The 26,649-nt window shown below is 37.1% G+C and overlaps 1 protein-coding gene and 1 long non-coding RNA gene across 2 annotated transcripts; one reads left to right on the top strand and one right to left on the bottom strand.

The window, feature by feature from the left end:
- Window positions 1-10,895: 10,895 nt before the first annotated feature.
- On the top strand, window positions 10,896-18,863 carry LOC113927522. The gene is made up of 3 exons (XR_003521657.2): window positions 10,896-11,010; window positions 17,415-17,584; window positions 17,979-18,863. It is a non-coding gene; the product is annotated as an uncharacterized LOC113927522 (long non-coding RNA).
- Window positions 18,864-21,594: 2,731 nt separating this feature from the next.
- Window positions 21,595-21,999, bottom strand: LOC118357134 (short coiled-coil protein B-like). Its single transcript, XM_035728325.1, has one exon. The coding sequence runs from the start codon at window positions 21,955-21,957 to the stop codon at window positions 21,595-21,597; it is 363 nt and encodes a 120-aa protein (XP_035584218.1). The 5' UTR covers window positions 21,958-21,999.
- Window positions 22,000-26,649: the final 4,650 nt, after the last annotated feature.

The raw sequence follows: 26,649 nt of genomic DNA on the forward strand, positions 1-26,649 counted from the left end.
TGAAGGCTATCTGGTCCTGGTTTGGCTATATAGAGATAAATATTAATCAGAATCCAATAATCGACATTTTTCTATCAAAATAAGCAGAGACATAATTCAGATATGAGGAAATTTTGCAGAGATAGCAAGTTTTTAACCAAATGCAAGCTCTGATGACAAAGCCAATTCATTAGAACGTACTGGCCCATCCTCAACCTCTCTGGTAGCTAAGGGAGACCACACTAGCCCATGAAAAGATGGAGGAGATGGAGGCTTACATTACTAAAAACTTAGTAATGAGGAATGACTAAGAATTATGAAAATGATACCACCCTATCACAATGTCCCCAAATCCATGACACCCCCAAAGAGCTATACAATACAGCCTTTATAACAGCAATCCCATACTTCAGATTCAATGTTCTTCTTAACCCACATAAGAAACACCAAAACTTTCAGCCTTACCTGATGCAAAAGAAAATGAGATAAAAGAACACAAAAGTATTCAAGAATTGTGTAGGTGGACTTTCATATCTTTCATTTATAATAAAAGTGAAATGGGACCCCCGACTCCTATTATAGAAATAAACCAGAATGTAATTTTGAGGAAAATTCATGTAGTTCTAAGAATAAAAATGGAAGAATCACCATTCCAAACCAGTTAGTGGAATTTCCTCTCCAGGATTTTTCCTTCCAGAAAGATACAGCTAGAAAATATGAGAGGCTTCTTAAAACAAAACTTAAAAAGCAAGAGACACACAAACATGCAGTCTTTCTTATTGTTGGCTTTACAATAACAGCACCTGGATTCAAATCCTAGCTTGTTTGCTATGTGAAAATGGGAGTGTTACCTAACCTCTCTGGGCCGAATTTCTTCACTTAAAAAAGAGGGAGTAATACGAGGAATTAACTCAAAGATTGGGTGTGAGAATTAAGTGAAACACTAAAAGTGATTAGAATGCCTCCCAACATATTTCTAATACTTCATTTGTTCATTTATTTTGCACACATTTATTGAACACCTGCTCTGTGCAAGTAGGATCCTAGTGCTTGGGTTACAGCAGTGAACAAAACAATGTTTCTGCCCTCATGAACTTTATATTCTAGGGGATTTTATCTATTATGTGATTAAGCTATTATCCAAGAATTTATGAAAAACATTTAATTTCAACATGTACCAATGCACTAATGCGTTATAGACATAAGACACAGTCCAGCACTCATTTTAAAATAACTGAAGCCTAAGGAGAAGTGAGAAAAGACTTTAAAATAACCAAAAACATCTGCACACATGCCCTAAAAGCAATGTTTTAAAAATTAAAAAAAAAAAATGGGGATGTAAAGATCTTTTTGAGAGTTTATTAAAAACCACAGATCTGTTCCTAATAATGTTAAAATACCTACCTAAATAATCAACAATTCCACTCCTAGGTAGTTACACCCCCCCCAAAAAAATTAAAAGATATGTCCACAAAAATACCTGTATAAGAACGTTCATAACACCCTTATTTATAATAGCCAAAAGCAAGTCAAAGGTCCGTCAATAGAAGAAAAGATGGTGGAATTGTAATATAATCATATGGGAGAATACTGCTTAACAGTGAAGAGGAATTACTTATTGATAGATACAATAACATATTGAAGCTCAAAAACATTAGAAATTAGACAGAAATGAATATATATTATGTGATTCCATTAAGATGACTTTCAAAAATAAGCAAAACTAATTTATAGTGATAAAAATCAGTAACTAGTTGCACTATGGTGGATGGGAAATTGATTGGAAAAGGTGCCCAGGAAACTCTGGATGATGGAAATCTTTTATATGTTTTCTTTTTTTTTAAGTAGTAACTACACAGGTGTATATAATTGTCATAACTCATAGAAACTAACTTTTGAGATGGGTGCACTCTGATTATATATTATATTCATTAAAAAAGCAAGTCATTAAAAACTGTAGGCACATCCCCAGATAGATGCTCATATATTTTATATAAAATTTCAGATGATAAATGGATCCCAAGGTCAAATTTTCTCATATAGGTACTAGTGACAATTGGTTAAATTTAAATGTTACTGTTTAAAAAAATGTGTATAGATAATTCAAGAAGAATCTTGTCGAGAAAAAGCTCGGTCTAATTCACTAACATTTCCTATATACCAATTCTGTTTTGACTTGCTTTCCCCACAGATAGTCAAAACAGAAGGTTGTACTTGATCAGGACATACTTACCATTAATTTTGAAAAGTGTGGATGTTGGAGTCATTTTTAGTATTTCTTTTGAAAGGTATGTAGGGTGAAAAAGAAGGTTGTTAGGTGTACTGACTATGAGGGAATCAATTCACATCTCTCCTTAAACACCATATTGTGCTTTGAGCAATATTTTTATATATTCTAAAGAAATATGTGCTTGGACCCTTTAAAAAGAAGCAATTTTCTGTCAGGGATCTGTGACCCTGACCAAGCTATATACATCTGCAAAAAATGCCTATAGAGACTAATAAGGAACCCGATTGTATGCTAATTTCAAATTAGCTTTTATACTAGCTTCAGGCTTCAAAGGGGGCTAAGAGGAAAGAAATACTTACATGGAAGAAAATTACTCTTGATTAGAAAAAGACCATCATGAGAGAAAAAGACCATCCCATTTCTCTCTCCCTTCTGATTGGAGCAAAAGGCCATGGAGAAAGGAAAACAGAATTTTGTGAAAAAGGAGACAGAAGAAGAAAGCTACATATAAAAGTGGCAGACCAGCCCAAAGGAGAGAAAAAAATCATTCAGACTGAAAGTTTGTACTTATTTCTATGAGGAAAAAAAAATAGGATTAGGCTAAAGAATGATTGAAGTTTAATGAGAAGGTCTCTAATTATACTGACATATTTATTTAAATATTTTCTGGGTATTATTTGGATAATAATTTATCAGTTAGTAGTGCTGCTTGTTGATTTACAAAAAAGTTCAGTTTTTACAGAATAGCATAATATCACAGGAAAAGTGGTTTTATTTTATATATGCCTATGAGCAGTTCAGACATTTAATTCCTTGCCCTGAGTCTACTGGCTTCTGTCCCCCTGAGGAAACTAGCCTTTACTGCAGGCATAGAACCTGAGAAACAATAATCTACCCACATGTCTTATTCCTCTAACCCAAACCTATAGAAAATGACTATTTTTATACATCTTACCTAAACCAGTAGCATAGACCAATAGCTTTTAAACTTTTGAACAAGACCCTCAGTAAAAGATACATTTTACATCATGACGCAAAATACATGTCTACGTCACCGAAACAGAAGTCCAGAAAATAAATTTAATCCTTACCCAATACGATTTGCTTGGATGGATTTTATTCTAAACCGCTTTTTCTGTTCCATTTTTAACACTAATTGTTGTCCACTGAAATGATTTCACTATCCCAGTTTAAAAAGCACATATTACAAAAGCTTAATCCACTCCTCCTTGCCTAAATTATCTTTATGATTGGTGAGGTGGCACTAAATGTCCTTTGACAATATGCTAGATTGTGAGGGCCTAAAGACTAACTGAGGCATGACCTTTGGATCTTCAAAAGACCTCTAGAGAACTTATCTACAGCAGATGTGGAACTAGTAAGATATCCTTTCCCCTTGCCCTTCCTTCTGCTAACTCCAATGCTCATACTGTTCCCCTCTGAAATATGATCAGCCTCCATTCCCGGTGTCCCCGAGCAGGACCCAGCATCCTGCTTTTTCTCAACCGGGCAATTCAACATTGGCCTACTCAGAAACTGAGATTTACTGATTTAATACAGTTATATATTTTAATCAAATTATGGTAGTTTCCAGCCCCTCAACAAAGGATTTATTGTTCTTTTCATTAACTGTGTTTTGCCCTCGAATCCCCATTACCATCCTGAGTATAAATGGTGAGGATGGCAAATAAAAGGAAGGAAAGCTTTTCCCTATAGGAAACTGCGTAATGAAATGGAGCCAAAGCACAGTGTCTGAACCAAGCCTGCATCTCTACAAGATGTCTAAGAGAAGAAAGGTCAGTCTCCCAGCATGTTCATTCACAGCAGCACAAGAAGGATTTACGACAGTGGGAAATGTAGAAGGAGGGTAGGCAGACAGCAAATTATGCTGATTGTTGGTGAAGCAATAGGGGCCAGGATACCCTTTATGTGCACAAGTTCCAGTCCAGCGATTCCTCATCTCAGTGTGCATTTGAACCACCAAAGAAGTCTGCTTAAACCATGATTATTTGACCAGTATGTTGTACAATCCTAGCCCTAACACTGAGCCGGAGGAGACATGGGAAAAGCAGATACACAGAGTCCTAAAGAAGCAGGAAGCAAGTAAAGGGAGAGAAGGAATGTATAAGCCATACGCGGGCCATATTTTCCCAAGACAGGTGTTTCCCCAGGATCCTATGACCGCTGAATCATAACACAGACCCAACCCAAAATGTTGACACTATAAGACTCTTATTTAAGTATGTATGTAAGAAAAATGGTGGAAAGTTACCCCAAATGGCACAACCTACTTGGGCAGATCGTGATCATCATTAAAACCATATACTATTCTAATTTATACACTCATGTTGCAGTCCTTACCCTTTATGTGAGGAATAACAGAGGTTCACTGCTGCTGGAGCTGGGTTATCCTATCCTGCTTATGACGCTCCCCAGCACCCTATATTCCCTGCCCTAATAGGTGATATAGCCATAATAGTATCCTAAAGTATCACAAAACAGTATGAGTAGAACAGTTCTACAGTGCTGCTACTCCACAAGACACACGGTCTTGAAGCATTGACCTTAGAACTGAACAACCATTCATAATATTTCTATGAAAAATATGTTCCAGGCTCCAAACAGCATTCTTTCAGACAAACTTTTAAAACACCGTCTGCTTGGGAACTGTCCCTACTGATCTGCGATACGTTTGTTTTGCACACGAAGTTTGTTTCTGACTCTTTTTTACAAAGACATTTCCTGCTCGCTCTTGGAAGATGACTTCAAATAATAAATTGTCACCAAAAATGGACATAAAACTTTTAAAAAACAGTCGGGAGGAGGAAAAGATGAACAAGCTGAAAACAAGTCCATTTTGGGAAGGTTCTGAATGTCCTGGTTAAGGGAGCTTTTCACTTTAAAGGACAAACTACTCATCTGATGTGTGTTTCTTCATTCGTGGCCCTTAATATAGAGCTCTACAATGTGAAAATAGGAAGCTGGATTTCTATGGCTTTTGCTCTAATGCTACTAAACTGCCTGGAAATTGCAGTGCAAGCTATAGCAAGTTTCAGATATTAAAAGAAAAGCTATACTACCAAACCCCTTCCTAAATTTTATATGTGGTCCCAGGTTTTGTGGACATTCAAGAGTAAATTAGGGCAAATATAGGAAATTCATAGATGGTTTAGCAGCTTCAGGCTTCCCAATTATATTAAAAAGTTGAAAAGATGCTCTGGCAGATTCATTCCCTCTCCGGTTACAAGTCATAAATTGCAAAGTGTTGGTGTCAAACTGTGTCGATTGCACTCATTTATTAATATTTGGGATTCTATAAATGAGCTTGCTGAACATTAAGTATTAGCCTTTTACCCCTTTACTGTGGTCTAATATAACAGCTCAGCCAGCATGTTCAGTCCTCTCCCTAAAACCATACATGCATTGCTCCGGGGAGACTTACATAAGCCCCATCTGAGGAGAGCAGGCGGGAGGAGGAAAATAGCAAATTGCAGGATCTGCTGATCTTGGATATAGGTCTCTGCAGGAGCTTCCAAATGTGTCTTTGTTTATGTTCTGGGCTCTGGGTTGTTGTGGGGCACAGATCTAAAGAGGAAGGAATTTGTTGCCTCAATAAAAAAAAAAATGTGTAATTAAGACTAAGATGTGGAAGAAAGGTAAGGTGAAAGGAATTTAAGGGACTATCTCAGTGCATTCCAAAACAAACATTTACACATTTACACATTCTTTTTTTAATATCTGGTCTTCAGTCTCCATTTCTCCACACAAAGTAAAAAAATATATGCCAATGATGCATATAATTCAGACCCAAGAACTACCCGGCATGAACCATCCGTATAATTAATGCAGTGTTTCTTGGTTAGTGTTACTGAGGTCTTAATTCTCCACTTTGTGAAACTTACTGCGTAGCAGGAAGATCACTGGCTCTGCTTCCTCACCATGCGATGTGTGTAAAATTAGTCAACCTCTCTGACCCTCAGTTTTGTTTTATTTAAAATGTGACTTATAAGGAAATATTAATGTGATGACTAAATAAATGAAAAAAATTAAGCAGCCCGCGTACCTCTAAGATGCGATTTCTTCCCCGCCCCCTTCCTTCTCTTTCCTCTTTGAGAGCTATATATATGTTTTTAATAAGAAAAGACATAAATGATCAGAACAATTATCCAAAAAGCATAATATTTCATTGCAGATATTGGTAGTGCACTCCACATACTACTGGGCATGAGTAAATGGGACACCACTTTGACGGCTGAATCCCGGTGGGGGGAGGGGAGGAGCAGGGAGGAGGGTAACAGTGGGTTTAAGTGTTACCCAGGCAGACTCTGGTCATTCCGTGTGTGAATCTCCATGGTGTTTCTTCTTAGACTCCAATCAGGCAGGAAGTCATCCTGTCATTACAAGGAAGTTTGGACTATAACTCTCCTTATACTGCCACACACAGTAGGAAACCCAGGCCACAGAATATTCACGAGAAAGGGACCAGCATTTCCCTGACTAATAAATACAGAAAGCAAGTGAGCCACATGTCTTGTAGCATACTGGAAGGAAGCAAATCCTCCTCAGCAACATTGCATTAAAGGGACTCAACTGATACTAAGCCTTGAGTACTTGCTATACGTACACACCAAGAAAGTGACACAAACAGTAACAAAAATCTCCGGTATCTGTTCAATTCCAGTTCAGGAATATGAAATAGAGAATTACCCAAAAGTGCACATGCATTCCCACCCTGTCCCCCATGCACCAGGCATGTGCACGTATTGGACAATGAAGGAAAAGAAACTTAGACTATAGCAGAACACAGACAAGTGTTCTCTAAGCATCCTCACCGTAAGCTGAGTGGAGATAAATTGATAGGGTATATCAGAACTTCATTACAGAGCTTTCTAAATCTGTGACACGTATTTATGCTAGTCACGTTTGTAACATGCACGTAATTCTCTTTCATTCTAATCACCAGTATTTATTTTCTCTTAGCTAGAGGAAGGCATGAGCTTTGTTTTTATTGCTCACTTTCAGACTTGTGACTTCCTCATGTAGTAGATGCTCAATAAGTATCTGCTGAATGAATGAATGAACTTCTCCAGTTCTAAAGAAGACTCTGTCATTTTTAGGGGCACGTGGGTGGCTCAGTTGGTTAAGTGTCTGCCTTCAGCCCAGGTCACAATCCCGGGTCCTGGAATCAAGTTCCTCGGTGGGCTCCCTGCTTAGCGGAGAGCCTGCTTCTCTCTCTCCCCCTGCTGTTCCCCCTGCTTGTGCTCTCTCAAATAAATAAAATCCTACAGAAAAAAGAAGAAAACTGTCATTTTAGATAAGCAGTTACAACAGAGTATGTTAACTGACATGAGAGTGGATTCATGAGGTAGCAGATCAGGAGTAGGGGAGCCTGGCCCTGTGGATGAGGTTATTTCATATCGTAGAGCCAGTTATTTTCACTTAATCCATTTGTACTTTTCTATAGTTATTAAGTAAAGATTTCTTTTAGGTCTTGGCTTATATGAATATATAATAATTTTCTCTTAGCCATTATAGTCAAGATTTTAATACCCAAAGGAATCTAATCCCCCCCCCTTTTTTTTAAGATTTTATTTATTTATTTGAGAGAGAGAGTGTGAGAGAGAGAGAGCACGAGCAGGGGGGAGGGCAGAGGCAGAGGGAGAAGCAGGCTCCCCACTGAGCAGGGAGCCCGATGCGGGACTCTATCCCAGGACCCTGGGATCATGACCCAAGCTGAAGGCAGACGCTTAACCGACTGAGCCACCCAGGTGCCCCCAAACCCCTTTTGATAGTAATGGCCTTTCTAGAACATTGTCTCAATCAGGCCTGTTTCTGTATGGCTTTTCTTCAGGTGGCTGAGGCAAGGCACATTTTGTATGTTAGTATGGTAGCCTGTTGAGAAGTATCACCATGAAATATATAGATATTGGTTATATTTGCACAGGTATCTACTCCAGGGTGCAAGTGAGTAAATCTCTGCCTTCCATTAATATAGATCAGTAATTTATGAATTTATCTAAATTGATCTTACACTAATTTATGTTTTCAACCTATTCTCTTTCCAGGCAGTGAGTTTCATATCATTTCCCTTTCTCCAAAATAATACATTTTATTTTGTTAGAATTCACTACAAGCAATTCATCAAAAGCTAATTAGTCTGCTGCAAAATACAACACCAAAATATTATCTTCATTAATATAAAGACTTTCTTTTACTTTTTCTAAGCTTTAAATTTTATCTATGTCTTTCCCATTTGTCATGACCTTACAAAGAACCATAACGGTCCAGTCATCATGATTTCCTCTTACAAAAACCACATTTTTTTTCCCCATTAAGTCATGTAAGTTTAACCACTAATTGACTCCCTCATCACAACCTTCAGTGGATGGTGAAGGGGCTTGAGGGAGAATTACCAGTTTCCTTATGGAAAGGAATTTCATTAACAATCCCTCCAAAGTGTCACAATTTAACTCCTAACACTCAAACCACTTTTTTTATTTTTAAAGTATATGCGCTAATGCATATGTCAAATCCCACAGAATGTGCAACACCAACAGTGAACCCTAATGTAAACTATGGACTTTGGGTGATAATGACATGTCAGTGTAGGTTCATCCGTTGTAACAAATACATCACTTTGGTGAATGATGTAGATAGTGGGGGAGGCCATGCATGTGTGGGGCAAGGGGTATATAGGAAATCTCTGAGAAAGTACAGATATTTTCCTGTAAACCTAACACTGCTTTAAAAATTAGTCTATTTTTAAAAAAAACAAACAAACAAAACTTACATAGAACATAAACACCAGACACTGTTTGGAGGACTTTATATATACATATATATTTTATTTTCTGCATATATATATATATATATATATGTACATATATATATATAAAGATTTTATTTATTTGAGAGAGAGAGAGAGAGAGAGCATGAGCATGGGCAGGGGCAGAGGGAGAGGGAGAAGCAGGGAGCCCAACGCAGGGCTCTATCTCAGGACCCTGGGATCATGACACAAGCTGAAGGCAGACACTTACCAACTGAATCACCCAGGCGCCCCGCACTTTATATGTTTTATGAAGCTGGATTTATGTAATCCTAGAACAACTTTATGAGAGTGAGATTAATACTGATATCCCCTTTTTGATGATGAGGAGACCGCAGCAGAGAAAGATGACCTGACCCCAAATGGCACAACCTCCAAGTGTCAGAGCTGCCTGCTGCTACAGCCTAGGCACTCATCATTACTCTGCTGGATTACTTCTCAGTCATACATCAGCAAGTCTCTACTCACACATTTCCCCTCTTCACCCTGAGCACACGTCTTTAAACTCTTAGTTGCACTTGCTTTCATAGAAGAATTGTATGCCTTACATAAATATATTCTTAAAAATTCTGCATGTGTCAATCTCAAGGATATGCTTCATAAGGGAAAGTGGAAGTGAAATAGTCTCTAATGGTTTTCTCAGTCGAGATGAATGTAAGGAGTCATTGGAGTTTTTCTTTTGCATCAGAATCTGCAGATTGCCTCACTGGTTCTTTGGCTCTCTGCCCAATTCTGAAGTATCACGCGTTTGTATTTATTGAATTGGCCCCTTATTGCCTTGGTTATCCCATGGTTATCTTGGGAGATTTTCATTTTCTTCTTTTATATTTTCTGTTTTAGAATTATCTTGATGACCTGAATCACCTCTGAAAGCAGAGAAGAATCAACATTTTTTTAAAAAATGTCTTCAAAAGAGAGACATCTAAATTGTTTAAATAGCCAGGGTGACATAGACAAGAGAACTTTCAGGAATAGCTGTTTACTCCCAAAGTTCAGGTTTCTTTCTGAGTAGTTCCATGAAAATTATTTAAAAAAAAAATACATACATATATATATTTACATGCAGGGTTATGTTCTGAATATGTCATCCACACACAAAAAAGTCACTTTACAGGGAGAGTTGCTTGGATACAAGAAGAATCTTACAGAATACAAATGAACTTGGAAGAATTAGTAATACTTTGAAAACAATAGAGAAATGACAGTAAGAGTTAAAGAGGTAATTGAAATCTGTCTCTGATGGTAATAGTATCTAAAAGAAATGTTGTAAGCATCTGCTGGCAGCTTTTAAAAATATTAATGATTACTGAAATTGAGAAATGCCAACAGTATGGAGTGAATAAAAACTCTTTCCCTAATGAGAATTCGTAAGATGCACTATTGTTTTGTACATTTTCTAACCTTGATTTTTATATTTAAGTATTAAAAAATAAAACAGTGCAAAGAGTTTTTAAATATTAAAAAAAGACTTGTGGCAAATTCAGATTATGATATAATTGACCATTAAAATAGAAATGTCTACTTTAACGAGAGAAATGAATAGAGAAATAATACCTTGTGCTCTCTGTGGCATGTTTTTACAAAGAAAAAGTAAGAGTGTTTACTTGAAATAATGTTGGTCTTCAGTGTTGAAGTTTACAGCAGAGAAAAATATAGAAATAATGTGTTCATAGACAGCCCCAGGATGCACACAGTGGATGCATTGTGTTCTCTCGGGTTGCATAACTACTTTGAAAGAAGTTTTCTTTTCTGTGTCATCAAAGAAGAATTTTTGGCACTGCCAGGATACTCCACCATTTGGCCCTGTAGACTCCAAGCACGCCTAGAGACATGTGCCAATTGGTTGTTGGTTTTTGAAGAGCATTCTGATCTCTGCTGAGCTACCCCACTGGACTCAGAAGAGTCTGACCCACATGTCACATTTCAGCTGTTGGCTTGTTTGTTTTTAATCTCAATCTAGTTTAATTGGAATAAGGTGAGTCACCTCGCAGGTATGTCAGCTGACACGTGTGTGTCCTGGAAACTGATTAAAGGGGCTGGACTTGAACAGATAAGATGGCAATTTAATGGGCTTTGTAGGAACTGTGTTTTGTTTTTGTTCTTCTTTTCCCTACTTGTAAACAGATTCCTTAAACTTTAAACGGTGAGTCTTACTCTTTGGCATGTATAGAGCCTTTCTTCTGTGAAACAGTTATTTGGGATATTGGCAGTATCTGGACTCCCATCTTTATCATCATAATACTTACTATGTGTCAGGTAGCATTCAATGTGCTTTCACGGATTACCTCATTTAATCATGGAAACATATCTATTAATTTGGTTCTATGCTCTTATACTTTTTACGAAGAGGAAACAAAAAAGGCTAAATGACTTTCCCAAGAACATCCAGCTAGGATGGGGAGGAGACAAGGTTCAGATGCAGACACAATCACAGACACTGTCTGGCAATAGAGACCCTGCCATACTACCCTGCAATGTAAATTGCAAATGTGACAATTATTCACTGAATCAACAAAATGGAAATAAACGACTTTCCTAGCTGATTTGGTAATTACTAATGGCCAAAATAGTTACCAGGCAGTCCTGGTTGAAAATACGTAAGGAGTTTTTTAACAATAACTCTCCTCCCCTCAACATAAAATAGATTCCTAATACCTGGATGAACAAATAAAAATGGGACAAACAATATATATAGTCATTTGTGCTTGTGGTCTCAATTTCAAATTTCAGAAAGCCATAACTCATAATAAGTTGTACAACATTCACAGTTCTTAGAGCAGCCTTGGATGGCTAGACAAAGGTTGACTATTTCATGATTAAAAGTAACAGAACACACCAGTTCTCACTCAAAATAAATATGCTTTTTAAGATACCTACACATTTTAAATTACTTCTAATTAGAGAGATGTTATTGAATATATTTTAAAGAAGCTTTTCATAACCACGATACCTCTAAGGTCATTGCATTGAATTTCAATTTTTTTTTTATACACAGAGAGTAGAATTTGATTGAGATTAATAAATGTCAAGATAAATGAAGATATCAAGGCTAATCTTTGATACTTAAGAAAATACTTCTTCTAGGAAATCTTTTTCCATTTAGTCTAGATCATGTAGTACTCAGACCACGCTATGATACAGACGGGATCTGAGGGTAAGAAAGAAAGATCCTTCCTTCAGTCTTTGAGTTCCCCCCGGGCAGGGCCCAGGAAATAATCCCCAGGGTGGGGGAAACCCAAAGACTGACAGCAACAGGGTGCTTGAAGGTCAAAAATAAATCTCCTCAAGAGAGAACTAGAAACAGGGAGAGGAGGAAGGCCAAGGAGAGGGAAAAGGAGGACCTGGGGTTTGAGGCAGCAAAGGAAAGTGGGACAAGAACAGAGAGCAGGAGGGAAAAGGGGGTGATGCAGGGAGATGGAGGCCAGAGGAAGAAAAAGAGAGGAAGGGCAAAAGATGAGCATAGTTTCATTTTCTTTCCTCATCCATGAGCTAGCTTTAAAACCCTGAACTGTACACTGTAAAAATAAAAACTGCATGAGGTAGGGAAATACTTGTAAATAATTTAAAAATAATAACAGCTTCCTGCCATGATAGTAGAGACTATAGGTCCCAGCTACCCTGATTTCAAAAAATGTCGCTTTCTAAAAGGTAGGTAAAAATATCTATCTTCCCCGTGAAAAAAATTCCCATTCCTAATGGAACTGAATGGGGTTGAAGGCATTTGTTATAGATTCTACCTTTTTTGCATTGTCTCCACCCCAAACCACAGCCATAAGCAACCTTTACCAGAGCCTAGGGACTGTTAGGCTCTGCCCTGTCACATATAACCAACTTTTATAAAATGCGAGTGAAAGCTAGAACATTGTTAGTGGCCACGTGTGAACATAAAGAATTCACAAAAAAAGGCAGCCAAAAATGGCTTCTCATGTAAATTAGGTTAATCCACATCTGAAATAGTGATAAGATTTGGAGTGTTCTATAAACACCAAATAAAGCCACGGTGGTGACTGTGTACGTGTGATATGCATATGTGTGTACACATACCTATACCACTTAAAAAAGAAGATCAGAAGAGCTAAAAATATCCTGACTTGATGACAGCTGAAGAGCCGATTATTGCCTTCCATTGCTGCAACAAAGTAAATGCCAAGAGGCGAGGAATTGCTCAGGTGGGGGGATGGGGCGTGATGAGATTTTATGGAATCAGTTGAGAAGAGGACCATTAAGCCTATCTGGGAAACTTCCTCCCAGTGAAAACTATTAGATAATGGAATCCCTCCCAGGAGAAATCTTAGAAATCCTATCACTGAAGGTGTTTAGAACTCAGCTGGACGGGGCAAGGCATTCCATTGTCCCAGACTTCATGCCCTTTTATGTCCAAACTTTTATTTGATAAAATGTGTTCAAATCCCTTCTACAGGAATTATATGTAAAGAAAAACTATATATATATATATATATATGCTTCATAGGTATTCATATATATGTATATATGTATGTATATATATATATATATATATATATTCATATACATATATGTGTGTTACAAGATTTCTAGTACCTGTGGTTCTTTGAAGAGTGAAGAGATAGACCAGATGAAGAGTGGTGGGCAGCAAAGCAAAGTTTATTGAGCGATAGTACAAAGCTCCCAAAGAGGGAGGGGACCCGAGACGGTAGCCTATTTGGAGTTTAGATGTAGTAGTTTTTATGGGCTGTTTTAATCTGATTAACCCTCCATGGGCCTGTCACCCAATCAGGTTTTTATCGTCTACCTATCATGTGGGAAAGTGTGGAGGGCTCCTTCCAGGGTAGTGTTAAATCCTTTTAAGGGTGGTTTCCTCTGGGGGGATGGGGGGTGGGCTTGTCCCCGTCTGCCTTTCTTCCAACTATTTCATTATATGCATACATCATTTATACATGCATATAAAGTACATGTGGTCTCTCTCTATATAGTCTGTGCACACATATCTGTATGAATATATGTTACATATAGTACGTGTGTATGTTATATACATACATACATACATATAGCCTTTACAGTCTGTGTGCTTGTATACATCACACACACTGACTACATAGAGCCTATGTCTATGTATGTATATATAACATATTTATTATATATACATATGTACACACACAGACTATATATATATGACCTATGTATGTGAGACAGAACTTTGAGATTTAAGGCTCTTTATGTATGCTTTTAAACTTGCAGATCACAAATGAAAACACTAAAAGCTGTGATTGATGGATATTTAAGAAATATGCTAAGATTAACAAGACCCTTCATTTTCCTTATTACTCTAATTGTATCCTAAAAGTCAGAAGTGACCAGGTTTGCATTTCTTGCCAATTAGTACTTACTACTTCTGAGAAGAAGCCCAAAGATTAATCTAAAATTCCAATAACAGCAATAGAAAAAAGTACAGATGACAAAATAAAAATACTCAAGCTCATAGTGAGAACTTGAAGTTCAATGACCTAACTTTTCCTTGAGAAAGGAACAATTACTTTCAGAAAACCTATGCCCCCACGGAATGACGCATCCACTTCCTCCTAAACATAGATCACATTATCAGTGTTGCCAAATATATCAACAACCGCCTGGCGGTTGAACACCATGTTTATCTAATGGACCAGAACAGACAGCAAGAACAAGCACAGTTGGAGACAGTGATCTCTAGAAATATTTTCCAAACCAGTAAAATACTTTTCTTTTTCTTTTCTTTTTTTTTTTTTTTTTTTTCTTTCTCAGTTAAGGGAAGGAGGGTTATTAAGCAAGACAGATGCAAGAGCAGCACAGTTTAGAGCTCTCCTCTGAAATCTTTTCTTTTGGCCAACATGTAAAGTTGGAGAGTCATATTTTTATGCCTTCACAGAGCAGCTAGGACAGGGAGGACAGAGGGCCATGGAGTGGAGTTTATATTGGCCAGCCAACCAAATCCATTTTGAATTGCATAGAGAAAATTCCTAAGGACCCAGAGATAAATTCTCAACTTTTCCCCTCTACATAATGCAAGAATTCAAAGCTGAGTATGAGGATGGGGTCAACAGGGCTTTTATGTAACTATTTGTGAGAAAAAAAAGAGAATATAATTGTATCACATTGTTTAATTTAAAAAATAACACAACTTTGATGGAAAATAGTGGGGAAACAGGTAAGTCAAAAGGAGAAAATTGCATATAATCCTACAGTGCAGAAGTAAACAAACACTTCCAAAATTTTGATTCTTCTTTTTCCAATCTATATCCTGAAAACAGATTATTTTAAAAACCAAAAGAGAATCATGTAATCTTGCGCCCTGTTTTTTTTCATTATCCATTACATGCTACGTCGTGCCGTATTTTTCAGGCAGTATTTATGTGCAACACCCTTCAAATGCTCTCTGATATTTTCATCCACCATTGTCCCCCCCATTCACGTATCGAACTCTATTGTTGTTATCAAAGGGGTGTGCCAGCATTAGCACTCTGTGTTGTGTATCCTTTCACCATCCATTTATGTACCGCCATAAATATTTCCCTAGAATAATTTATTTGAAATCTGTCAAAAGGTAAAACCTCCAAGACTCTGCAATAATAAACAGTTAAAATATACTTTAGAAAGTTTGTAATAATCTTTTCCTTTCTACCAGCATGTTTGTTTATTGTGGTTTTTGACAGAGTACCTCTTTGTGTATTTGCTTGTTTGATTTTTCATTTACTCGAACCTGTCGATCTTCTTTCATGGTTGCTTTCATGGGCTCCTGTTTAGAAAAGCTTTTCCTATCTGAGACTACTTACTCTATAGACAAATAAATTATCAAAATAAACTTGAATTTTTGAGGTGAACCTTTACTTTCTTCAAGTCTTTATACCTTTTTAAACATCTAATTAATATATTAGAATTTCTGTTGATGTATGAGATAAAACAGTCAATTTTCTCAATACCTTTATTAAATAAGCTATCCTGCCCTCCATGATTTGATGTGCTACCTCATAAAATTATATACACATTATTATTTTAGTTCATTCCATCTGTAAAGTTATTCTAACTTCTTTCTTACTTCTCTGAAAGACCCAGGAGTAGCGATTATTTCACCTCTGTAGGATCAGCAAAAGCTGAGCAAATTGTCATCTTCTATGTTTGTGTTTTCTGTTTCAAAAAAAAAGAAAAGAAATCAAATACTAATCTCCCCTCAAAACGTTAATCCTACCCATGATTGAGATGAACATCAAGTAGATGAAATCAAGAGGAGATTATGCAGCCTGACTAGAGTGGAGAGCCAGACTGAAAGAGGAAAATACACCCTTAACCAAGGGATCAATAAAGTTGCAGTGCTTCTTACTAGCTCCCTGTCCTTTTGTGATACTAGATTTAACACACTGCTTCTCAAAGCAAAGTTCCCAGAATGGCAACATCACCTGGGAACTTGTGAGCTATTAACCACCTCAGACATACTGAATCAGAAATTCTGGGTGCAGGGCCATGCTTTATCAGGCTCTGTGGGTGATACTGAGGCACACCCAAGTTTGAACCACTGATTTAAAAGGACTTTGTCAAGAAAGAATCTGAACAGAACCCACATAAAATATCATGATATCTTTATGAGATCCCAGCCTTTCCTGGGATCTGCAATGCAGACCTTTCTTCATTTGCCCTCCCCATTTATTAGGTATGTAGTCATTTATTAAACATGTTTTATGGGCCCAGACTGGGCCTGGGTGCTGAGTATGGACATTAAATGAGCCAAATCCTTTGCCTTCAGAAAATTTACTATATATATGTGTATACATATATATTTATTATTCTACTTGAAAAAATACCTATAAAAGGAAAGAAAACTCATCTATTAGTTTTTCATTTGTCATTTTTTTTATCTACATGACTAGTTAAAATAAATATGCTTCCTGCTTCTTCAAATATCAGCTTTTGTGTTGAAAGGACAATGCTGTGATAATTTGCAAGATGAGATCCTATAAAAATAATATTAAAAGTATTTTTAATTGAACTGGAAATTAAAAGGAACCAGACATGGAGCCATACCAAAATAATCAGGAAGAAGCCTAAGTAAGAGCTGTTTTAAAGAGTAGATAACAAAAAGAAAAACAAACAAACAAACAAAAAGAGGCCAATGAGTTTGAAAAGGTGGTACCATAGCCCCCCCTTATCCATGGGGGATAACGTTCCAAGCCCCCCAGTGGATGCCTGAAATTGCAGATAATACTGAACCTTATATATACTATGTTTTTTTCCTATACATGCATACCTATGATAACGTTTACTTTATAAATTAGGCACACTAAGAGATTAATGATAACCGGTAATAAAATAGAGCAATTCTAACAATATGCCATAATAAAAGTTATGTGAATGTGGTCTCTCTCTTTCTCCAAGTATCTTATTGTACTCTTCTTCATGTACTTATGTGATATGACAAAATGACTACCTGATGAGATGAAGTGAGGTGAATGACATCGGCATTGTGACACAGCGTTTGGCTTCTCTCGACCTTAACGATATATCAGAAAGAGGATCATCTACTTCCGGAGCATGGCTAACCACAGGTAAATAAAAACTGTGAAAAGTGACATGGTGGATGAGCAATGGACTAACTCTAATTACAATGAAGTCTAACCAGGGTATAATTGAAAGGTTTATCTCTGGGAAGGGAGAAGGGCCAAATGTGATGTAAGAGATAGGAAAAGGGCAACAATATAGGCGATCTGGGGAGTGGATATAAATAATAGATGCAGAGAGCAGGATGATCTTGAGTATTTAAAATTCAAGAAAAAGAAAGAGATAACCACAATTATTTTTTTAAAAGGAGGACTAACAGATTGCTTGGTTTGTACTGATTATGTTAAACGATTAGTCTTGCTTCTCTAAGTCTGTGACTCTTGCCACAGTGAGTAAAGCAATCACCTTCCCCTGATACCAAATCTCCACCTTTCTTTCCAGCTCAGCTCAAGACATAGAACTCCTCCAGGACACACCTTCCTAGACACACTTCTTCTTCACCTTGATGACAGTGTTTTACCCTGCCTCTTATTCAAACAACTCTCTCAATCAATACAGGAGACCCAGTGCTATTTTAATATTCCAGGACAGATTTACGAGGGGCAGGGGAAGGTAACTCACCTCCCGTCATGGCAGAATGATACAAAAGGGGGATGTTCTCCAGAATGTTCTGGGAGCAACTTCCCATAGGGTATTTTCAACTTTCTGGGGAAAAAAAAAAAGTCCTCATGACTCAAATCTGATCATACTTCCTTATCGGTCAATACCCTTTCCCCTCCTCACCTAAGCAACTCCTACTTATTCTTCAAGTATCAGTTCTGCCACAAAGTCAATTCTAATTTGCTTGGACAGTTCAAATTCTCCTATTAGAAGTTGTCATTCCTCCAATCTCCCCCATCACATCACATGTTAGAATTATAATTCTATATGTATTAATGTAATTAAGGTCCATTTACTCTACTTGACCCCTCTCTCCCTGTCTGTTTTTGTTCACTTTTGAATCATCAGAAGCAAGGTCACTTTCTAGCACATGGTAGGTGCTAACAAAATATTTAAGTTTGTTGAATGAATAAATGACTGTAAAGTTTACGTCCTTGAATGAGCGAAGCAACCTCTTTCCCCTTAAGATCTTACTGTTCTCTCAGTCTAGAATATCTTTCTCTTGAAATGCATATCGTAGTCTTAACAATTCCATTAGCAGCATTTGTCAAATTATTAATGGAGGTCTTTCACCTATTATTATAATTCAGTAAGCCACTTCTTCCCCCCCCCCATAGCTCTCATACGTTCTTGCTTTTTGGTTGTTCCCCTCACCCCTCCAAAAGAATAAACCTCTATGAAGACAAGAACTTTGTTTTGTTTTGTTTTTTTAATCCTTAATGAAAGATAGTTGGAAGAAAGGCTGGCAGGGACAAGGGTGCCCCGTCTGAAGAGGAAACTACCCTTAAAAGGAAAGAAACCCCATTCTGTTATTCTAAGCTTTACTCAATGACCCAGCTTTCAGCTTTAAGTTTTCCTACTGGGAGGACTTACAACTTGTAGGTGACAGAAAGGAAGGGAATGGCCTTGGGTGTCCTAACCCACGTGGTGGGGGGGGGGGGTGGTGGTGGAGCTCAACAGCCAGTGGATATTTAAACAAAGAGCTTGATCTGGTAGCCTGCGGCTGCCATGCCTTAGGGTAGTGGCGGCCACTGCCGACTTCATCCCCAAGGCAACAAAACACCACCCTTTTCAACGTGAACAGCTACCTGATGGGTAGATGAGCACATGGACCAAAACCTGATTGGGTAGGGTATGTGCTATGGTGAGCGCTGTGAATTGTGCAAGACTGTTGAATCACAGATCTGTACTTCTGAAACAAATAATGCAACATATGTTAAGAAAAAAGAAAAAGAAGAAGATAGCAGGAGGGGAAGAATGAAGGGGGGAGTAAGTCGGAGGGGGAGACGAACCATGAGAGACGATGGACTCTGAAAAACAAACTGAGGGTTCTAGAGGGGAGGGGGGTGAGGGGATGGGTTAGCCTGGTGATGGGTATTAAGGAGGGCACATTCTGCGTGGAGCACTGGGTGTTATGCACAAACAATGAATCATGGAACACTACATCAAGAACTAATGATGTAATGTATGGTGATTAACATAACAATAAAAAAATTTAAAAAAAAAACCTGATTGGATGACAGGTGCATGGAGGGCTAATCAGATTAAAACAGCCCACACGAAAGAGCCCATAAAAACCCCTAGATTTAAATGCCAAATGACAACCCTCTTGGGTCCCCTCCCTCTTCAGAAGCTTTGTAATACGGCTCAATAAACTTTGCTTTGCTGCCCACCACTCTTCATCTGGTCTACCTCTTCTTTCTTCAAAGCGGCGGGACCAAGGACTAACTGCAGGCACTAAAGGAAAAGAAATCCTGCAACAATCCTGAGACAGTTTTTTTTTTTTTAATTAAACAGCAAAGCAAAATTGTAACACAATTTTAAACGTTTGCAAATTAGGTTGCAAGATGGATACAAAATGTTTGTGATATGACTATTACATATATTCATACAGCTAAAGTCATTCATCGAATCTCACACCAACACAAACATAAAATTATTCCATGATTAAAAGTAGCCCAAATCTAACAACCATAAGCTGGATTAGCGGATCTCTTTCTCTATTTAACATTTTAACACTTTTTCTGATACTAATTTCCTTACCTAATGGAATCTACAAACTAAAGTTTAAAAAATTGTTAAAGAATGACTAAAAGTCTGCAAAGAAGTAGGGTTCACGGGAAATTTTCAGAGAAGAAAGGAGATAAAATAACAAGAATCAATTAGTATACATGTAAAACTCTTATTCATGATTTTGATACTAACTAACTCTTATGGGATTTTGCAAAAGTTGATCTGCTGGGTACTACAAATAAACCTTGAGTCCAAACACTTGTAACCATTCTCTTCTAGATGTGGTTTGCATATATAGTCCCCAAAGATCTCGTCTGGGCCAGAGATAACACAGATCTGGAGTAAGAACATTTGGACCTGGTTACTACAGTTTACCAAGTACTTTCCCATCCTATTTCTATTTTTTCCTCAAAATTTTATATTTCAGACATACACGCAACCAGAGCTTATCTTTTCAGATACCGAGTAGATTATTTTGTACAAGAGAAAGTTTTTGTCTTGTTTTGTTTTGTTTTTATTTAAATTCAATTAATTAACATATAATGTATTATTTGTTTCGGGGGGGAAAGTTTTTAACAATAAATCTTCCCAATTTTACAACTCAGTTTCAACAAAAATCTTCATTTTTGTAGCTCTATTTTTTGTTTTGTTTTTTAAAGATTTTATTTATTTATTTGAGAGAGAGAGAATGAGAGAGAGAGCACATGAGAGGGGGGAGGGTCAGAGGGAGAAGCAGACTCCCCGCTGAGCAGGGAGCCCAATGCGGGACTCGATCCCGGGACTCCAGGACCATGACCGGAGCCGAAGGCAGTCGCCCAACCAACTGAGCCACCCAGGCGCCCCTGTAGCTTTGTTTTTAATTGATTAAAGAGAAACCAACAATCCTATCTTACTACCGAATATAACAAGCCCTAACTGAAAAAGTACCTTATTTTGGTTATGTTTTAGCAATTAAAGTTTAGGCTACTCTCATAGATGATTAACTGTTGAAATTACTTTTACAAAACTGAAACCAATTTTTTTCCTTAGGGGAAGGGAAATGAGAAAGTGAGAAGCAAATGGAGAAGAGGCATAAGATGGTGGATAGGATGCATAAATTTGTGCATTCAATACATGATTTAGCCCAACTTTTTCACGGCATAATGGTTACTCTCTTGTATTTTTTACTATGCCTATAATAAAAGATAGTGCTAAACCTATAAATCAAAGCAAATTCAATCAAACATTTACTTTCATGTTCCATAAATGTATGCATTACTAATTATAAAGTCCCTACACTATATTTGCATGTTTTCATGGACTAATATAATACACAAACTCATGGAAGTCTTCTGTTATGCTCCTAATCTTGCCTAGATCTGACATTATCTTCATAACAATTCAATTAAGCCACAAACAAAAATACTATAACATTTGGAATTGATCCAAGGTTTTTAAAAGAAGATTGGCAGCAATTCCATAAGACAGAAAGATGAATCCCTAACTTTTCTTTGTTTTTTGTGTCAGTTGTTTGAAAAACACTAGATAATGATATGAAGTTTTCTATATATTGTCCATGAACTTGATTTTCTGATTTTAGCTTCAGACTTTCTTCCTTAACTGCAACTACTCTTGCAGGAAGCATTTTAGATGTGTGTTGGAGTTCCAACACTTGATTGAGAGGTTGTGGTTTTTTGGGTTTTTGTTTTTTTTCCTTCAGTTCCACCTGCTTTTTAGCACCAACTACATCCATGTAAGCATTCATCATCTTGGGTTACAAACATTTAGAACTTGGATACAAAATCCTTGATGAATGGTTTGCCTATGGAGACACCAGGAGGGGAAGGGATCAGGTGGACACTTCAGGCCCTGACACTTGGACCAACTTGAAAACAAGAATTTTGACTGGTTCACTGCTATTAGTTCCAGCTCCTAGAACTGTGTTGGAGTAAGTGGGCAGGAAAAAAAAAGAAAGAAAGAAAGAAAGAAGTTTCATCTCTCTTGTGGTGGAATAATTGAAGCAGACCAGCACAGAACTGAGGCACACTAGATTCTACCAAACCGTCAGTAGCCAAGAGATAAGTATACTATCCATTTTAGGTTGTTTAGAGTGGGAACAATAAAAATGGGAGTAGCAGAGAGCAGATTAGGGAGGTGATGATAAGGAAATGGAGGATTTCTCACATCTTTAGCCATCATAAGCAATGCAAATGACATCTCAAGATTTGGGAAACAGAATAGCATGTGTGGGTAGGGCAGGGAGGACTTTCTCAAACATGAGCTAACTTACAGCTAATATATAATATTTTCTGTTAATTAAATATATATGTATTATATATATTTATATATAACTCTGGGTCAAGAGCCTTTACAAGATTCAGGTTATGGTAGAAAAAAACATTGCCCAGTCCCACATAATAGGTAAAAGTCCAGATGTTCCCTTCGCCAAAGTGATTTCATAATAAGAGTTAGAATCTCACCTCTTCATGACAACAACTACCAGTATGTGTGGTATGGATATTGTGTGTGTCATGACATTTATTTTATTTATTATCACCCTCTGTTATGGGCCGAATTGTGTCACTTTTCCCTCCAAAATTCATATGTTGAAATCCTAACCCCCCCCCACCACCTCAGAATATGACTGTATTTAGAGATAGGGTCTTTAAAGACATAAAGTTAAAATGAGTTCATTGGGGTGGGCCCGAATCCCTTATGATTGGTGTGTTTGTAAGAAGAGGAGACTAGGACACCCACACATGCAGCAGAAAGACCATGTGGACAAAGAGAGGAAAGGCAGCCATCGGCAAGCCAAGGAAAGAGACCTTAGAAGAAATAATCCAACCCTGCTGGCACTTTGATCTCAGACTCCTAGACTCCAGAAGTGTGAGAAAATAAATGTCTGTTATTTAAGCCACCAAGTCTCTGGTATTTTGTTATGGAAGCCCTAGAAAACTAATATACCCTCCATTTAAAAATGTTTGAATTTAAATTTAAGAACTTAGTAAAGTATATAATGTTTCTCGAAGTCTATTTGTTGACTTACTGAATGAGAAAGGAAGAGTCGAAGTCAGAATAGATATCAGTAAGTATTAACAACAACGGAAATGAAGTGTTTGGAGGATATTCACTGGTGATATATCCACCTGGGAGAAAAACGTGATGATGAAGACACTGGTTCTCCAGGAAAACACCATATATATTCCACTTCACATAAACTGACGCCTGAGAATACATCATTTGTACATACTAATCAAAGGGGGAGAAGATACAACTGAACCTAGAGAGAGGAAAAAAAAAAAAGAAAAGTGTATCTTAAAAGAGGTGACAAGTAGTCGAGATTTTGAAAGGTAGAAAAAGATGTCAAAAAATAAAATTGTTGGAGGACGCAGATCGTGAAAATGACAATGAAAGAAAAAAATAACCTATGGGAGTGATGGAAAAATGTGTCTAAAATGTAAAGTAGAGGGAGAAGAGCAAAGAAAAAGAGTTACTATCGCCATAGACCAAAGGCAAGAGTGTTGTAATTTTTCAAGGGCCCACAGATACATCTGAAGTTTTAATAGAAAATGTATTAGATCTAAAAATGAAAGCTGCAAAATAGAATGTCAAAATATATAAAAGTTTACAAATTATAATATTATGTTCTCTAAGCCATTGTATCCTATACATATATAACAGTTATATATCAACTTTATATTATTTGGGAAGGGGAAACTTTTTAACATGTTTGATATAATGTATGTAGTGCATCTATAATAAGAGCACCACGGACTTCTGAAAGTCTTAAAATTGCCCTAGGGAAAGATGATATTGCAACGTAGGAAGAGAAGGAGGATATGGTAGAGACAAAATAGTTTTATCTGAGTTATAAAGTCATGAATTCTCTGGCAAACTCTACTGGTACACCAAGACAGTTGTTCCTAGAAGAGGTAATAATCAGTGCTAACAATTCAGACATCAGCTAAGTACCTTATTTTTTGGCATTATGGTTGCTAAAATATAACCCAGAAATAATATTCTTCATCAGCAATTTGTTGGTTTAAAAAAGCACAGGATTATATCTAAATAATGACAAACACTAATCTAGTGAACTCAGTGAAAAATCTGCTGTCAAAGGAGAAAACATTCACTAGTTGCTTGGCATTATGAAGAAAGTCTATTTTACTTTTTTAAGAGATTGAATCATCACTTCCTGTAGGAATGACCTAAGAAACCATATTGCATTGCTTATATCAACATGAATCCATTGTTCAATAAAACATGGCCAGATTTGACCATTAAAAAATAGTTTTTCCAGGCAATGAGCATAAGCAGTTTTTTGGTATCTTCAGAGAAATTTATATATTACTTCAAATACAATAAAAGACCATTGATTAACACTTAATTAAAAAGATAAAGCAACCCAGTGTGATTTCACACTTGAAAGGAGAATTATGACAACTTAATGCAATGCCAAAATATAGAACTTTATGTTTAATAAGATAGTATGGGAATATTAGGGAGAGTATAACAAATAATAAAAATCAGTATGTTTATCATATTAATAGGTCATAGTAAATTCTTACAATGTTCTGCCAGCATGTGAACCCTGAAAATAAATTTGACTAGAATATTAAAAAAAACCTAAGTTTCAGTTCTCAGAAAAGGGAAATCAGTTGTTAAGATCATGAAAATTAAAACCATATCTTAAATATTCTAGTATTAAAAATTCTAACACCTATAAGTACATGCTTTCTAATGTGTATTTAGGTATATTTCTTATTCAGGAAGACTAAGTAAATTGGGTATCCTAGATACTTCACACAATAAGTTCAGATTATGAGTTTTACAGTTGTGGAGTATAATTATTAAACATAACTTATCTCCTTCTTGGAACTGAAACTGTCATTTGGTATAAATCTATTACTACACATTGAGTTGATCTACTTAAAGTGCAAGTATCACTGCATTCCATTAATATAAAAGAGATTAACCAAGATGCTCTGATTCACAAATGAATATTTCTGGAATAAGAGAATATGGGAAATACACCTGCACTGTTAAATGTGGACAATCCTGCCAAGAAGTAACAATGGCCCATCATGCTTAATTATATTTTTGAGCTTTAGGTTTTTAAGAGGGAATTTTTAAAAGAATAAAGGTAGTCAATATACACGTGTCAAAGCTTTAAACTCAGTCCTATTTCAGTAAGTACAGTTGGCCCTTGAACAATGGGGGATTAAGGATGCCTACCACTCACACAGTTGAAAAATCCATGCATAACTTTTGATTCCCCCAAAACTTAACTACAAGTAGCCTATTGTTGACCAGAAGCTTTTTTTTATTATGTTATGTTAATCACCATACATTACATCATTAGTTTGTGATGTAGTGTTCCATGATCCATTGTTTGCATATAACACCCAGTGCTCCATTCAGTACATGCCCTCCTTAATACCCATCACCAGGCTAACCCATCCCCCAACTGTCCTCCCCTCTAGAACCCTCAGTTTGTTTTTCAGAGTCCATCGTCTCTCATGGTTCATCTCCCCCTCCGATTCCCCTGCTTCATTCTTCCCCTCCTGCTATCTTCTTCTTTTTTTTTTTTTTAACATATATTGTATTATTTGTTTCAGAGGTACAGATCTGTGATTCAACAGTCTTGAACAATTCACAGCACTCACCATAGCACATACCTTCCCCACTGTCTATCACCCAGCCACCCCATCCGTCCCACCCCCCACCACTCCAGCAACCCTCACTTTGTTTCCTGAGATTAAGAATTCCTCATATCAGTGAGGTCATATGATACATGTCTTTCTCTGATTGACTTATTTCACTCAGCATAACACCCTCCAGTTCCATCCATGTCGTTGCAAATGGCAAGATCTCATTCCTTTTTGTAGCTGCATAATATTCCATTGTGTATATATACCACATCTTCTTTATCCATTCATCTGTCAATGGACTTCTTGGCTCTTTCGAGAGTTTGGCTATTGTGGACATTGCTGCTATAAACATCGGGGTGCACATACCCCTTTGGATCCCTACATTTGTATCTTTGGGGTAAATACCCAGTAGTGCAATTGCTGGGTCATAGGGTAGCTCTATTTTCAACGTTTTGAGGAACCTCCATAATGTTTTCCAGAGTGGCTGCACCAGCTTGCATTCCCACCAACAGTGTAGGAGGGTTCCCCTTTCTCCGCATCCCCGCCAACATCTGTCATTTCCTGACTTGTTAATTTTAGCCATTCTGACTGGTATGAGGTGGTATCTCATTGAGGTTTTGATTTGGATTTCCCTGATGCCGAGCGATGTTGAGCACTTTTTCATGTGTCTGTTGGCCATTTGGATGTCCTCTTTGGAAAAATATCCGTTCATGTCTTCTGCCCATTTCTTGATTGGATCATTTGTTCTTTGGGTGTTGAGTTTGATAAGTTCTTCATAGATTTTTGGATACTAGCCCTTTATCTGATAT

Source organism: Zalophus californianus, chromosome 7 (genome assembly GCF_009762305.2).
Source record: "Zalophus californianus isolate mZalCal1 chromosome 7, mZalCal1.pri.v2, whole genome shotgun sequence".
Classification (NCBI taxonomy): Eukaryota; Metazoa; Chordata; class Mammalia; order Carnivora; family Otariidae; genus Zalophus; species Zalophus californianus.